We start from the raw sequence: 15,995 nt of genomic DNA, 5'->3' as shown, positions 1-15,995 counted from the left end.
AGAATCACTTAAAACACGCACTATGTGTTATGGATATGTATGTGGTTACATCGAAGATTGATTTCTCCACTACCTTGGGGAAACCAACTCCAACCTATGTTGAGGAATTTCACGAGGATCGTGCATCAAATTGCTGAAAGGCATGTGCACATATCGTGCATGTGAACTGCGTTTGGGTGTTTGGATGTAAAGTGTTGTTACAGATTCTCCAATGTTCACTGATTTTTATCATTTACTGAGCTCGTGACAATCATCTTTTTAACGTTACGAATTTGTTCTACAATACATCAGTTCATCAGTAGACACTACCTTTAAACTGTACGGAATATTTTGCAAAATTTACTTTAGAACAATTGCCTGAAGCAAGTGGCTACATTTACACTAATGAGTATAAAGTTTAGAAAGGGAGTATATTGTACAACACAGTACGCTAATATCATATCATGGTAGTATCGCTCTGCAACCACTTTCAACTGACGATTACCGCTCGTGCATACATACATGTATATATATTTACATGACTCAAGTCTGTTTAACGTTTATTGATGATATAATCTTGTTCAGTAACCATTAAATAGTCAATTCCCTTCAATTGATTTCTCAACCCGAATAGACAATAAAGTAGACACATGAAACGACCTCATGTGCTTCATATTTGGATCTATGCGTAAAGCGGTGGGGTAGTCTGGGGGTTAAAGTGTTCACTGGTCACGCCGAGTACCTGGGTTCGATTCCCCAATGTGTGAAGCCCATTTCCGATGTCCCCTCCAGTGATATTGCTGGAATATTGTTAAAAGCGGCGTAAAACCACACCCACTCACATTAGCTGCAGAAGAGTGAAGGGAATCCGAAACAAAACGGCTGAAAGCTCACCCACTCTATGCATAAAGACTCAGATCAAAAGAATACTCTCCGCAAAAGCTGTATAACAAGTAGGGCGATTTCAACCTTCCAACTGTCAACTTTCCTTTTTCATGGATAGCAATATTCTGCATTTTGCAGACTGAGTGAGTTTAGTTTTACACCGCCTTTAGCAATACTTCAGCAATATCACAGCGGGGGACACACATTGTACCCATGTGGAACTCGAACCCGGACCTTCGGCGTGACGACCGAACGCAACAACCATTGGACTACCCTCCGCCCTGCATTTAGCATGGATGTGGAATGGATTATGCCACTTTTATTTACAGACAATTACAGATGACAATTAATGAACAACAGAAGAACAAATATGAAGAATAGAGAGTGAAATGATGAACAACAGAGGCATATTAGCTGACCGTAATATAAATACATGAGGGGAATAATACATTATGAATATAAGATAAGATTCACCACACATTCCTTTCCAGAATATTAAACATTGTGTGGTTAGTTTTTCGCCGCTTCTAACACTGTGCTAGTAATATCACGGCGGAAGGCACCAGGAATGGGCTTCACACATTGTGTCCATGTGGGGAATAGAACCCGGGACTTCAGCGTGACGTTTTAACCACTATTCCACCCCATGGCCCCTTTCCCTTAGGGGACCATCCAACACCCACCCACAAGTTAAATAGACAATGGCGTCTCTAGCCATTATGTACCAATCAAAAGTAAACAAGCACGCGTTCTCTTCAGAATGTTCCAAACCATATCACTTCCGCTGCCTCTGTTCTTGAGCCTAATAGTGATCTATCCCCAACAAGAGTCTCGATAGTTCCAACTTCACTAAGGGTCGAGACGGTTTTGAACGCCCAGGATGGTTGAGAGAAGAGTAGTACTTCGCTGGCACTGATCTGTTCCTCGCCTAACACTCTTGTAGACTGCATTGCAGTGTGTCCATCCGGCCCTAGCCTGAGACTGTCAGCTCTGAGAAACTGTTGCCCAGCAACAAGATCTCCAGGAATGGTAACAGCTACCCTGATATCTGCTCCTCTGGTTATAGCATCTCGGATCGAAGCTTTAGACCCCGAAATGACCGCTCCACTAGTGTCTGTGTTTAGTAGTTTCACCCAGGATCTGGTATCCACGTACCATGCTATGGGCATGCGCTCTGTGGTATCACCCCCCGGCCCATCAGCAGCCTCGCCTACTAGAACTCTGAATGTATTCACGGTTCCATCAGTGTTGAGGATGCGGAACGCCCAGGTGACGTTGGTGTTCAGTTCCAAAGTACCATTTTTTTCCAAGAAGGAGACAATCTGTCCTGAAACATGCCCTCCCAGTATTCTAAAGTTATCGAGCTCCGCGGAGTAGTTCCCGAAAAGTGCTTTCACTCTGTGCCCATCTTCTACGGCTTCTATAAGCGCGTCAAGTGAGCCTCCAACTTCATTCCCATTCTCGTCATTAGCGTACACGTATCGCCAACATGGATCAACAAACCAGTCAAAATTTCTCATGTTTCGAGCCGCAGTCTGCCTCGTGTGACTCCCAACGCTCCAGCGCTCGGTTGTCTCTTGTCCATTCGATCCTATAGTAAAGAACACCCAGCGTTTGTTCTGGCTGAATATCAAAATATCACTTAGTTTTTTGAATCCATGATGCCAAATACTTTGAACACCCACAAGCCTGTCCCCGCCTGTATCTGGTTCGACCTCAATATTGTGAACTTGGAATGAATTTGGGACGCCGTTGACAACAGTCAATGTGTATCCCCTTTCTACTGCGTTGGTTAAGGCCAAGTTCGTGCCGGACGTGACATTTCCGTTTTGATCGATGGCGTAGACTAACCCTGCCCTTCCATCACACGTAGTTGATGTAGCATACCAAGAAACGTCTATCGTGACCGTTTTCTGTTTAATGAAGTTGTCCCCTACATAAAACATAAGCTTTTGGGCGTCTCCCGTTGTGCATATTATTGCAAACATCCAGACCGGATCTGGTACGGTAACATTCCACGAGTCAATTTGCAGATTTCTGAGGAACTGACAGCATATGTTCCCTTGATAAGCCCGACAGCCTTCAAACTCTCCCATTGCACCACCATCGAAATCGTTCGAGAAAAACTTGACTCTGCTACCTTGAGTGAAAGCATCGTATAGAGCCTCCACACTGCCGTTAATCACATTCCCCGAGCTAGAGGTTTCCAAGACCAGATCCCACTGCTCAAGGCAGACATCTGCACAGAAAAACACAAATTAGCTGAAGGAAATATTCCTGCATGTTTTCTGGTACATTTGTCTTCAATAATAATCTTGCTCATAATATTATGTTTAGACAATATACCTTGGTCAATGTTCGTTTGAAACTACTGAAAATAATTACTGTTAGATATCAGTAAAATACTCATTTTCAGTTTCTAACCAGTAGATCTTTTCTGAAGATGGCTGGCGTACTGTGTCTCGCCGAGAAGATCTAGTCTTCCTTCCTCTTCATCTCGGTAAGGAGATTCTTCTTTAGGCATTGTTTCGCTCCCTTTTTCGTCTATCCCATCAGAGCGAGAGTTGCTAGGGTAATGTGTCCCCTGAGTTACGAGGATGATGCTGGACATGACCAGAAAGCACAAGCTGGATTTATACCTCGCCATAGCAGATCCTTTACCCTGTATCAGGTTACACACTGATCAAAGGAAAGCAAACAAAGGCTGTAAACATTACTTACATATATACATAAATACATACATACACGCACACACACACACACACACACACACTCATTCATTCATACATACATACATACATACACGCATGCACGCACGCACGCATGCACGCACGCACGCACGCACGCACATACATACAGACAGACAGCATGAATACATATACACACTCTAACACACTCACACTAACACCTAGCAGCCTGACATCTCGCCCACCGTGACGCTCGGAAGTAAACCGTCACATGATGTTAGTTATAGACAGTTACTTTCGTTCTACGAGTTGAGTTTCAAAATGCCTCTATTTTTGCAAAAGAAATTACACAATTAGACTGTTTATTTAAGCCTTTCCTCAAAATTGAATAGATACAATGTAAAAAGCAATCAAAGTTGATCGAATACACACAAAGACAAACTATTATTGCATAAAACAATAAATGTCGTGATAAACTAGATATAAACACTTATGATGAATACACATAAATCTGTCTAGAAAGACGTGAAGGTCCCAGGTAGGACAGCTGTTGATGAGTGCGGCGTGAAGCAACCAAATAAGACCAGTCAAACGATAAATATTTGAAATTGAATGCAGTTCAAATATGTAATCGCCATGCATTTTAGACAGCAATATTGCTATGCTGATAATTATTCATTCATTAAACCTTATAACAGTAACTTACGCGTAATTCGGAACGTTCATTGAATATAAATTATTTTGAATCATGACAGCTCATAGACTGGAAATGTTTGGAAACTATTTCAGTGTATTAACTAGAAGAGTTTAGACATGTTCACACGTTATAAGAGTTTCAAAAACTTTCAGGGGTGGTGGGGGTAGCCTAGTGGTTAAAGCGTTCTATACCCAACATGGGTACAATGAAACCCATGATATTGCTGGAATATTGCTATAAGCGACGTAAAACTAAATAAAATTCAAATGCGTGTCGTCGTATGTTCATTTGCTTGTTCATGTTGTCAAGTACTTGAATGTCTGTCGTTAAGACATTTACGGGCTGCATAGAGGAATATGACCGGGCGTATGTTAATTAAATAGCGATAACCATATGTTATGATTATAAATGTGATTCAAGAACTTACGCTCCTGTTGCAGATCTCCCGAGTTGTGATTGGTTCAAAACTGCCACTGCCACATTTATACACAGAGGGAGTTGTAAACACAATTACCTCTTAACCGAATCTTTGAATTAAATATTGCAATGTAAATTACATCCGAATCTCTTTAATTATAACTTCCCTCTTTATTGTACAGCTGTGACGACCTACATTTGCTATATGATCAGCGTCAACAACAGCAGTTACCAATCCAGTGATTCATCGAAATCAGTTCAATTGTATGTGTGTCAGTTTGGGTCTAACGGGATCGGGATCATGATGTTGATCACAGGATTTTTTGGCCCAGATTCCATTATGTTTGCAGACCGCCGCCATATAACTAGAATACTGCTGATAGCGGCGTAAAACTAAACTCACTCACCAACTTCACCATATCCTGTCAAACTAGAGAAGACAATTTAGATGGATGTTCAAGCATGAGATTCAAATTCATCTTGGTGTGCTTCGACCATCTGTTAAATCACAGATTCTTCTGTGTCTGGAAGATGTTTCTTGTCCCATCGTGAACAGACCAGAGGTTGAGGTAACAGTTGTGATTATGATGAAACGTTGAGAATATAAGACGTTTTACGTTGAGAATATAAGACGTTTTACGTTGAGAATATAAGACGTTTTACGTTGAGAATATAAGACGTTTTAGTCGTTCAGTAAGGAAATGTTTACCAAATATGTGGGAAACCAGCTGGAAAACACAAGACTTGATTTTGTCTGGGATGCGTACAAGGCAGTGTGCAAGAAGGAGGCTCGACCATGTCAGAGAAAGCGAGTTGAGCCTCATTTCTTCAATATTCACAATAGTGATGTGTGATAGAACAAGTGACCATGTGAATCTGAACGAAGCAAGAAAGCACATACAGCAATAGACAGAACACCTCCAACATCTGCAGCTTTCAAAGGACATGGTAAGTGTTTGGAATCATTAGATGTCACCTATGGGCTAGGTTGCACCTGAATTAGTTTGTTGTCACTATCTTTTGTGCATCAGTATAGTTTGTTTATTATTTACATTGATATTATGGTATACCATGCAGACAGTCTTATTATGTATTTGGTTAAGAGAATAATATTTCATAACACTATGACCGTAATAACAGTTAGTTTAAGGGTTTGTGTTATATATTTTCCTGATATACTCATAATGTTGACAGAATTGTTTTTGGTCTGTAATGTATAGCAGTATTTTCCATCATGTGTATTAGTTTGGGATAACATTTTTACTTAACCAGTAGTTTGAGTTCTCAAACTGTAGGTACATAACATAGCAGTAGTGGTTTAAGTCTTTGACATTTTGATAAAATAGATGCTCCCTGGCTGTTGAGTTGAGTGAGCGATGCGAGCCAAGCGCATGAGTGACCCGAGATGGTCAAAGTTTTCCATGAGGGAATGTTAGAAATACATCTATATTTCCGACGGTCGAGACGCACTCTTCAGAACCTGGAAGTAAACATCCTTGTTAGAAAAATCTCGACCAGAGTTTTATGGTTCTTTCTATAATAATTCCTACCAGTAAGGAAGCAGTTTAACAGGGAGGACATATATATATAACACTCAACCCTCCGTTGTCCTGATCTGCCTGATCAATCCAAACAGAGTTGACAACGCAATGCATCCAACATGTGGGAGTCCTTATGGTCAACAATACCAGACGTGTCAAAGACCTGTCAAGAACTGTTGAAGTGTCGCTGCACCAAAGGATGTTGTGGTTGATGCATGTGTCTCAAGGCTGCCCTAAAGTACACTGCACTGCGTTTTGTTGTGGAAACAGCCCAGTACTGTGGTCATATGTTACTCTGAGTAGGTAAGTGAGAAAAACCCAAGACGAGTATTGTTCATGGAAATCTTGATTAGGTTGACTCCCAATATCATGGAAAATGGTGGGCAATCATGGTTTTCCGTGTTCCAACATATGTCGAATGGTACAAGCAACATGTATGTATTTGCCAAATTTGATGCATACTATATGAAAATTATGGTACTGACATTGAGTATATTTCACTGACGGTGTAATTTTGAGTGGAAATTGGCGGCCATCTTGTATATTCAAGGCCTCCCTTTCTGTAAATTATCTTTATAGTCCAAGCAACGTAACTGCCACATTTCATGAATATTGTATGAAAATTGTGGAATTGACATGGAATCTAAGTCTCTGTTTTAATTTTGAGAGGGAATTGGCGGCCATCTTGAAAAATGGCGGCCATCTTAAATTCAGTCTACAGTCTCTATCTGCACAGTATTTTTATTGCATAAGCAAGATATCTAACAATTTTCATGCATGCTGTATGAAAATTGTGGAATTTACATGGAGTCTAAATCTCTAATGGCTGTAATTTTGAGTGGAAATTGGCGACCATCAATGCCTGTCTATCTGTATTATATTTTATGGCATAAGCAACATATCTGCCAATTTTCATGCTTGTAACATGAAAATGCATAATTATACCATTATCCGCTGGACTATTATATGTCCTTCCTTAAAGAAGGATCTCAATTTTACTGAGTGGTTAGTTTCGCTGACTTGACTGACACATGTCATACGTATCTCAACTGCATAGAACGCTGCTCATCAGGCCTGGTCCAGATTATTTATAGACCGCTGTCACATACAGACCCATGCCACTTTATTGGGACACTTGACGTAATTTCCACAGACTTACATGTTATTTCAGTGTAGCATAAATAAGTTTGAGAACTGGCCATCACCCTCTGACCCTGATCGCTGAATTTAGTCTGCCTCAAGGTCATTGAGCTACGATTCAGCCCTTTCGTCCCAACCCTTTCTGTACTTCAAGAGTATTGAACGAAACAGGTCTGGATTTTCCCCAGGTTCAGAATCACTCAGTCGGTTTCCTTGTCAGTTTGGATGAAGTTACTTGTTATCGTCAAAATTATATTTCCAAGGACTAAGCGTTACTCACATTTGACTGTCAAACGTATGCACGACCCCTTCAAAGCAACATTCCAGCTGGGGCCATATGCACCTGTGAATAATCTCCAACTGGGAAGCTAGTTACCCGACCGCTTCATGTGTGATTGATATGATATATACGATTCAGCGTAAACAATCTGCAAACATGGAATTAATTCTGAGAGAATATGTCCACACGTGATGGTAAGTTTCGGTGTTTACTAAGGAGCTGTTTGCGCAGGAAAACTCAAAAGGTAATCTTGGCTTGCTGGGATTTGAAAACATACTTGTTTTTGTATGTCACTTTGCTCTACCATATAACGTCATACATATCTTTACACACCCAGACAAACACGGGCATCTGTCCCGCTCTAAGTAAAACTGAGGAGGATTTGATGTACATGCATGCGTTGTGATAAACATGTATGTTGCGTTTAGGCGACTAAAACTGCAAATGTGTTCACAATGTAAATTGAGGCGCTAGCGCCACCAGTGCCAAAATTGTTATGGTTTAAGTGCTTTATTTACATAAATGTATTAGCGGTCAAGGAATGAAACTGAAAGAACAGCCTGTTTTTATATTCATTTGCTATGCAATTACATCCATCAAACACATAGTCGCCTCTTACGACAAGCATGGCTTGCTGATGACCATGAGATCTTCACGGGTGTTATATTGACAATATCATTGGACCCGTGAAGGTCCCGGGGTAGAATAGGCCTTCAGCAACCCATGCTTCCATAAAAAGGCGACTATGCTTGTCGTAAGAGGCGACTAACGGGGTCGGGTGGTCAGGCTCGCTGACTTGGTTGGGACATGTCATCGGTTCCCAATTGCTCATGTTGTTGATCACTGAATTGTCTGGTCCAGACTCGATTATTTACAGACCACCGTCATATAGCTGGAATATTGCTGAGTGCGGCGTAAAACTAAACTCACTTGCTCACTCACTCAATATCATTGTGTTACCCATTAGATGAAACCTTCAACCACTGGGTTGGTTTTGCAACTAGACCGTGCAAGATTCGAACTCACTGTTGTCAAGACCAAAAGACGCATACTGGCGTCTTAGATCGCTCACCTACACGTGGTCACGTACGAAAAGGCATCAGCGATGAAGAACACTTCATTCCTGGATCTCGAACGCTGGTTTTCGACAATTCGCTTTGACACTACGCGCCTAAATTCATCAGCAGGAACGCAAACAAGGAGGACTTAAATAAAACTGTAATACACTGATTCAAGACGAGTCAAGATGGCTATGCTATGGATGGTATTAACCGTTACACTTCTGTGTATGGGTCCGTCTGCTGCAATGAGCGTGGGATCTAGCCCCGGACCGAAAGGTTTGTGAAAACAAAAGGTTATGGTTGGTTGTAGCTGTTTAACGCCGCTCTCAGCAATAGTCCAACAGTGTGACTGTGGTCTGTAAATAACCAAGTCTGGACCAAATATTACAGTGCTCAACGGCATACTCATCGGTTTACGCAAATGGGATCCGAGAGTCGGAGAGCCTGACCACCCGATCCCGTTTGTCGCCAGTTACGACAAACATGGGTAACGGAAGATCAATTCTAACGCAGATCTTCACGGGTACAAGAAGTTATGAAACAGCACTGTGTATATACATGATTAAAAATGTAATCAACATGTTTCAGAGGTAGGATGTAATGCAGTCCATGGTCTGACTCGACATCAAATAAATTTTAACCTCCCATATTGGACTTCTTCTCCAGGTCATTGCAACCACTTACATGGTGTAGTGGTTAGAGCGTCCGCCGGGAGAGCGGAATGTCGCAGGTTCGATCCCCAGCCGCGCCATACCAAAAGACGTTAATATATGGTCCTTGTTGGTCGCTTCCTGGCGCTTGGCACGAATGGTACAACTAGGACTGGTCGGCTCGGAGTCAGTATAATGCATCTGAGTAGGGTATTCATGCTTAACTGTGGCATGGTATCCCAGTGGGCCAGCTTCAGTCTGGGCTAATACAAGATGCCATACATGTACGTCGTCATATGAGCAAAATAGTCTTTATTGTATGTTCTTTCATTTACGTTAAACCCCATTTCGCCTCACCTTCCAGGCCACTGCCTGTACCGGGGTGAGGTGTTCCGCAAAGGTGAGACATGGAACATTGACTGCGACTACAACTGCAGATGCGTAGACGACTACTACGGACATTTCATCTGTTCCTCGGAGTGAGTAAAGCTTTACCCGTACTCACAACCCTGTATATTCCCGATACTACTCTTTTTCAAGACACGTTCAGTTGGCAATAAGTAACTGTTCTCAGAAAAAGTATTGAACCCTAAAATGGACTATAACGTTATTGCGCATTTTGGCGCTTTTTGACCCATCCTAGATGAGGCGACTGTGCTACAGTGCAACATATTTAGATCTCGACACTCGCAATGTCTCATTTGATAGAATGAAAAGCGTGCCAGTGCGTCATAGAGAAAATGCCACAAATGGCCCAAATGTTACGTGGTCGCATTGTCGCACTTAATTTGTTAATTTTGGCACTTTTTGCATGCTTTTGTAAGGGCGTTTACGCGACAATGAAGTATGGACTATAACGTATCATGTGACACAAGTGTAAGATAACATTTGTAGTAAGAAAATAACACTGGAACAGTTAGTCGCTTATCTTGCTAATCCACTGAATCGCTAATCCGCTTATCCTTTTAACAGCTCGAAGCGCTTGCTCATTTTCAGACATAGGCGGAGCGATTAACGTTTACTCGCCTCAGGCCCCCCTAAGTAATTGAAGGAATTACAGCAAATTTGAAGGAATTGCATCTCAAATGTAAACAAACGCAGCCCACTCGCGAAACAATTGCAGCGATATCGGTAATTTAGCGGTAATAACAGAAATACATCGGCCCTATCGGAAGCAATGTCAGTAATACTGGAAACACGATCGGCCATCTTCGGAGATTTTTCGGTCGCGAGCGGAAACTCACGCAGCAAAACATGGCGTCGTTAGAAGAAGCACCCGTCTCGGTGAGATTTGTTTTTAGTTCCTACTATTACATTTTTATACTTATCCATCTTTGACCACCCGTGTTGAATGCGTTCAGGTATGAGGTGTTGTCGGGGCAAAAGCTTATGTTTTTAAGAAAAGATAGTCACTCTAGGAGAGTGTCACAAGTCATGCCCCTGTAGTTTGTTTACATCTGAACATCGAAGTCGTGCCGATGATTACGAACGTGCGCCAGATATAACATCATTTTTTTTTGTAAAATGTGTTTAAATTTGTCAGTTGCACTTCGTAGCAAGAAAGATTATGGCTCATAAACTTCTTCATGGCGCACGTTCATGATGTTCGTAATCATCGGCACGACTTCGATGTTCAGATGTAAACAATCTCCAGGGGCATGACTTGTGACACTCTTCTGCAGTGACAATCTTTTCCGAAAAACATAAGCTATTGCCCCGACAACACCTCATACCTAAACGCATTCAACGCGGGTGGTCAAAGATGGATAAGTATGAAAATGTAATAGTAGGAACTAAAACCAAATCTCATCGAGACGGGTGCTTCTTCTAACGACGCCATGTTTTGCTGCGTGAGTTTCCGCTCGCGACCGAAAAATCTCCGAAGATGGCCGATCGTGTTTCCAGTATTACCGACATTGCTTCCGATAGGGCCGATGTGTTTCTGTTATTACCGCTAAACTACCGATATCGCTGCAATTGTTTCGCGAGTGGGCTGCGTTTGTTTACATTTGAGATGCAATTCCTTCAAATTTGCTGTAATTCCTTCAATTACTTCGGGGGGCCTGTCGCCTGGTTCTAACGAACAAGGTGATAGAGAGGTCACGGTGACCAACTGATGCATTTACGGGTATTGAATTGCTACATTGAAAGCGTCAACAAGCTGATGTTGTCATGTAAGCTGCCCTTTTCCCGGCTGATCCTGTCACACATTTCTTGTTCAGCCTTCGAATTAAAATTTCCCTCAGCCGACACTTTGTTTTGAGAAGGAAACGACCTCAGGAAGCGACTGACATTTAGCGCTCCAGTGTTAGTTGAATCGTTGTAAATCAAGTGCAAGCTGTTCTTTGCAACGCGCCCATTGAAAACTGTACAGATAACCAGTTTCAGATGCAGAGATATTAGTGACGCAATTTCAGTGTCTGGTAATGAAAACTGATGAAATTTCTTTTAAAACAGCGTCGCAACGCAACTGTGCTCAAAAAAGGTTTATTGCCCGTTTTCCGACATACAAATAGTAATTGGTACACATGTGAAACTTGTGTGAGCAATATTGTATAAACCTATCCAAAAATCATTTGACTCAAAGACGCGTGTCATTTACCAGCAGCCGGCTTTCAACTAAAGAGCTCTTCGTACTGAAAATTGTACGATAATTCGTTCATTTTGTGTGACTTCAGTCACAACGACGTGCAATGCAATTTTATTGAAGCAAGGCACCCTAAAAGAGAAATCATCTGATGTCAAATCTGGCTGAATATAGTAGAGAAGAGAGTATGATGTCTAACTTTTCCCCAGTATTATTATGCCTGCTACGTATGTATGGGCGAACCTAAAGTGAAAAAAAAAATTAAAAATTAATCAAAAAAATGTTAAAATTGTAAATTGTAACGTTTTAAAAATTAAATGAAAGCCACACGTCCCTTCCTCCCTACAGATGCCAAGCCATAGGGTTGCCTCCCCCTGGGTGCCGCTTCAAGAAAGTGTCGGCCCAGTGCTGTGACGTAATCATCTGTGACGTCAGATCCTGATTGGTGCGCTATATGTTATCAAATGCGTCAGGGACGTCAAAGGAGCAAGCAATAAATAGTTAGGTCTGAAACATTCGTATACATTATTGTGAATAGAAGTAATCTATGGCTAGGTTGTAACAATTCCAAGTTTGTTTGTCACGTCAAAGACTCGGACACAATTCCCTAATGGGCCCAATGTGTAAGGCCTATTTCTGGTGTCCCCGCCGTGTTGTAGCTGGAATGTTACTAGCATCATTCACTCACAGGAATAATGAGAAATTCTTGGTACGGATATTAGTGCTCAGTTTTTAATTTTTAACTTGAAAAAAGAACTGCCATAAAATCCGTTCACCTTGATGACGTCATATCACCTTTTCGGCTCTTTCAGTGCAAATATAGGCAACGTGAAAGTTATTTCGCCTCAAATTTGTATTACTCTATCCTAAAGTTTTAGTAGTCTTGAGTCAGCGAGGATGTAAAAAAAAGACATTAGTCGTGAAACAACCGAAACCTGATATGAAATGACAATGAGTCCAGAATAAACAGGTGCTTGCCATAAGGTCAGAGAGTTGAGTACGTAGTTTCCAGCATTTACACGTTGACATGTATTCAGTGATAAAAGTTGAAGTTTCACTAATTCTCTACTACACTGAATTAGATATAACCGAAACACTGCAAAAGCTCAGACGCTTGGGTACAGTCGCCAAAACACTGCTTATATCTATTTCAAAGCAACTTGTACCAAATACAGTGGAAGCTGTCTAATCCGGCACTCATTGGGACTGTGGAAATAATCCGTTTTAGGCAATGTGCCGGATTGCAGAGCTGATGATAAATGTACAAGCCACGAAAGGGACTTGGATTTTATGCCGGTGTTATGCTGGATTAGACAGAAGCTGGCTTTTACAGCTTCCACAGTGTAAGACCATAAATGACGATTTCTTGTTTGTCAAATTTTGGTGTGTACCTTATTTTGCACGGTAATATATTGCCAGTCTTCTGCGTTATCGGCGATACTTGCATCAGTGCATTGATTCAAAACGGATCTTTCAATTACCTCCCTGCTTGAAGATCTTCCATGCCCACACTGAAGCAAGGTCGGGTCGGCCGAACCGTGTGCAAACCTTGCCCAGTCCAAATTAACTTTGATCAACATTTGTCACCACTCGCTCCGTAACCTCTAAGAAGACTCGTCCCAATTACGATGCTTGTCACATGCGAAAATACGGCAAACCTATCAGACCGCGTGTAATGGTTGCAGTGCTATGATAAAAAAAACTCTCGACTAATGAAACTTTTAAGGATTGTGCTGTCAAATGTAAAGTGTTTTTAAAATAAGAATCATGCGATTGAATGTGAGATGACGAACGTGCGTTTGTTCACAAAACGCCTCTCACTGGTCTAACGGAGTATTTCTGATGATCTTGCGGGCTTGTTTTGGTGATTGTACTTGCGCCGCTTTAAACAGTTTTAGGAAATGTAATTGTAAATCGCTACGTGTTTCAAGCCCAAAACATTATGTCTGTTTGTAACTATCAACCTTAATATTTAACACAGGACATCTGTTTCACATGTCTTGGAATAATTTGGTGACTCATATATGTTTCAGCGAATTCATTTAAAGTTCTACTTGGGGCAAGGTTTATACGAGTGTTCAGCTTGAGAAATATTTTGAAGTTATTTTTTTAGTTTCTGCTTTGAGATTTAATGTAGACAATGTTTTTGAAGTCGTATTTGCATATTCAATAAAGCACGTCCCATTTGTGATTACTGAACCCTTTTCAGAAATATAACTGGAAATATTACATGGTAACAATTACGTCAGGATATGTCTTTAACAAATATGTTTGTCTCCTTCTTTTAGTTGTAACAAGGAGGTTTAATTCTTTAAAACAAATAAGCGCAAAACAAAGACAGCAATACAATGTATGAGTACGTCGGTATCAATCAGGAATAGAGTTATCGTTCCTGTTTGAAGTAGTTCAGGGCCCTTGCACAAAGCAATCAGCGCTACGGTTATCTTAAGTCTTTGTTGGAGAACACCGGTTTCCCCGTTGTGAAACCGATGTTAACAAATGACGTCACCTGTTACCGTCCTGTCGTTGGAGACAACAAATCCGTGGGAATGCATCGTGACGTACCCAGGGCACCTAAAGCTAAAAATACCCATGATTTCCGGGACCTGTCAGCTTCAGTTGTTTTTTCTCAGTCTGTCAGCCTCATTCCATGGGTTTCTCCAAAGTGGTAAACAGTAGACACCTACACTACTTCGACCCATCCTCCCACATGAGTGAGTTTAGTTTTACGCCGCAGTCAGCTATATTGCGGCGGTCTGTAAATAATCGAGTCTGGACCAGACAATCCAGTGATCAACAACATGAGCATTGGGAACCGATGACATGTGTCAACCAAGTCAGCGAGCCTGACCATATTGATAATTGAGACAATCCAGTGATCAACAGCATGAGCATGGATCTGTGTTAGTGTAAACTGATGACATGTGTCAACCAGGTCAGCACACCCGACCACCCGACCCCGTTAGTCGCCTCTTACGACAAGCATAGTCGCCTTTTATGGCAAGCCTGGGTTGCTGAAGGCGTATTCTACCCCGATCCCCTTCACAGGTACCTCCCACACGAAGCTGCCTTGTTGGAATGCTGTTCAATGTGTTGTTGTTAAACCAAGGGCCCTGTTCTTCTCGTAAGCCTCAGATCTCTTAACTTTTCTCGGAGCATTCGGACCTGATGTACTGTAACATAGGAAGTACGAATGCTACGAGAAAAGATCTAAGGCCTGAGAGAACTTTATGAAACGGGTCCCAGCAGGTAGCCCATTTCGAAATAAGCAGAATACGACATTCGTCCACACTCCAGTTTCAAATTTTCCTGTTGGTCTTCAGTAACCTATGCTTGTTGGAAAAGACGCGACTAAAGGAATCGGGTGGTCAGATTCGCCGACTTCGTTGACACATGCCATCGTTATCCAGTTGTGTTAGTCGATGTTCACGTTGCTGATCACTGGATTGTCGATTGTTTACCGTGTTATACAGCTGGAATATTGCAGAATGTGGCGTAACACTAAACTCACTCACTCACATTTCACTCCAGTACACATCTAAGTTTAAAGGACTTAGGATACATTTAGGTCCTCGCGTCACGTGAACTTTCACCTCCCATTCAAAACGAAGGATGCGTCGGTTCTTGATCAAACAAAATGTTGCTTGTATAAAGTAATCTTCCAAAAGGTCGTTCCGGAAATCCCTGGAACTTAAACCACAACAGGACAAAGTTATGTCCCCGATCACAAACAGTATCCATAATCCTGTGCTAAGGCAGCATTTTCTCGCATTCGGGTTTTCTCGTTTATATTCGTTTCAAGAATGCTCTGCTCACTCCGACCGAGAAGTTAGGTTAAAGGTTATTAGCCAATGAGAAAGTTCTCCAAACATAAGGTGTCTGCACGCAGAGCGTTTAGTATTTTGAAAGTGATCACTACTCGTCCCGGTGACCAGGACCCCGTTCCTCAAAGCGATCGTAGCTATACGACAGTCGTAAGTCCATGGGAGTTACGGTCACCTTAGCGCTACCATCGCTACGGGACAGGGCGCCCTGTTTTCTGAAGAATTGGTCAAGAATGTGAAAAACGGT

General features: G+C 41.8%; 2 protein-coding genes across 2 annotated transcripts; one reads left to right on the top strand and one right to left on the bottom strand.

Moving 5' to 3' along the window:
* Positions 1–522: 522 nt before the first annotated feature.
* Positions 523–7,702, bottom strand: LOC137258021 (uncharacterized). The gene is made up of 3 exons (XM_067795557.1): positions 7,627–7,702; positions 3,289–3,543; positions 523–3,103 (listed from the first exon to the last, which is right to left on the bottom strand). Exons 2-3 carry the CDS (start codon positions 3,509–3,511, stop codon positions 1,620–1,622), a joined length of 1,707 nt encoding a protein of 568 aa, XP_067651658.1. The 5' UTR covers positions 3,512–3,543; positions 7,627–7,702; the 3' UTR covers positions 523–1,619.
* A 1,147-nt stretch (positions 7,703–8,849) lies between these two features.
* LOC137258020 (CCN family member 2-like) lies at positions 8,850–14,511 on the top strand. Its single transcript, XM_067795556.1, has 3 exons — positions 8,850–8,963; positions 9,702–9,816; positions 12,273–14,511. The coding sequence occupies exons 1-3, from the start codon at positions 8,873–8,875 to the stop codon at positions 12,364–12,366; spliced, it is 300 nt and encodes a 99-aa protein (XP_067651657.1). The 5' UTR covers positions 8,850–8,872; the 3' UTR covers positions 12,367–14,511.
* Positions 14,512–15,995: the final 1,484 nt, after the last annotated feature.

Source organism: Haliotis asinina, chromosome 12 (genome assembly GCF_037392515.1).
Source record: "Haliotis asinina isolate JCU_RB_2024 chromosome 12, JCU_Hal_asi_v2, whole genome shotgun sequence".
Classification (NCBI taxonomy): Eukaryota; Metazoa; Mollusca; class Gastropoda; order Lepetellida; family Haliotidae; genus Haliotis; species Haliotis asinina.
This window is presented reverse-complemented; position numbering and strand designations above follow the sequence as displayed.

Coding starts and splice junctions, on each gene's coding strand:
- LOC137258020 (XM_067795556.1), top strand. CDS start 8,873: ATGGCTATGCTATGGATGGTATTAACCGTTACACTTCTGTGTATGGGT. Junction 8,964..9,701: donor ATCTAGCCCCGGACCGAAAG/GTTTGTGAAAAC, acceptor CTCACCTTCCAG/GCCACTGCCTGTACCGGGGT. Junction 9,817..12,272: donor CATTTCATCTGTTCCTCGGA/GTGAGTAAAGCT, acceptor TCCTCCCTACAG/ATGCCAAGCCATAGGGTTGC.
- LOC137258021 (XM_067795557.1), bottom strand. CDS start 3,511: ATGGCGAGGTATAAATCCAGCTTGTGCTTTCTGGTCATGTCCAGCATC. Junction 3,104..3,288: donor TCTTCAGAAAAGATCTACTG/GTTAGAAACTGA, acceptor TTTTCTGTGCAG/ATGTCTGCCTTGAGCAGTGG.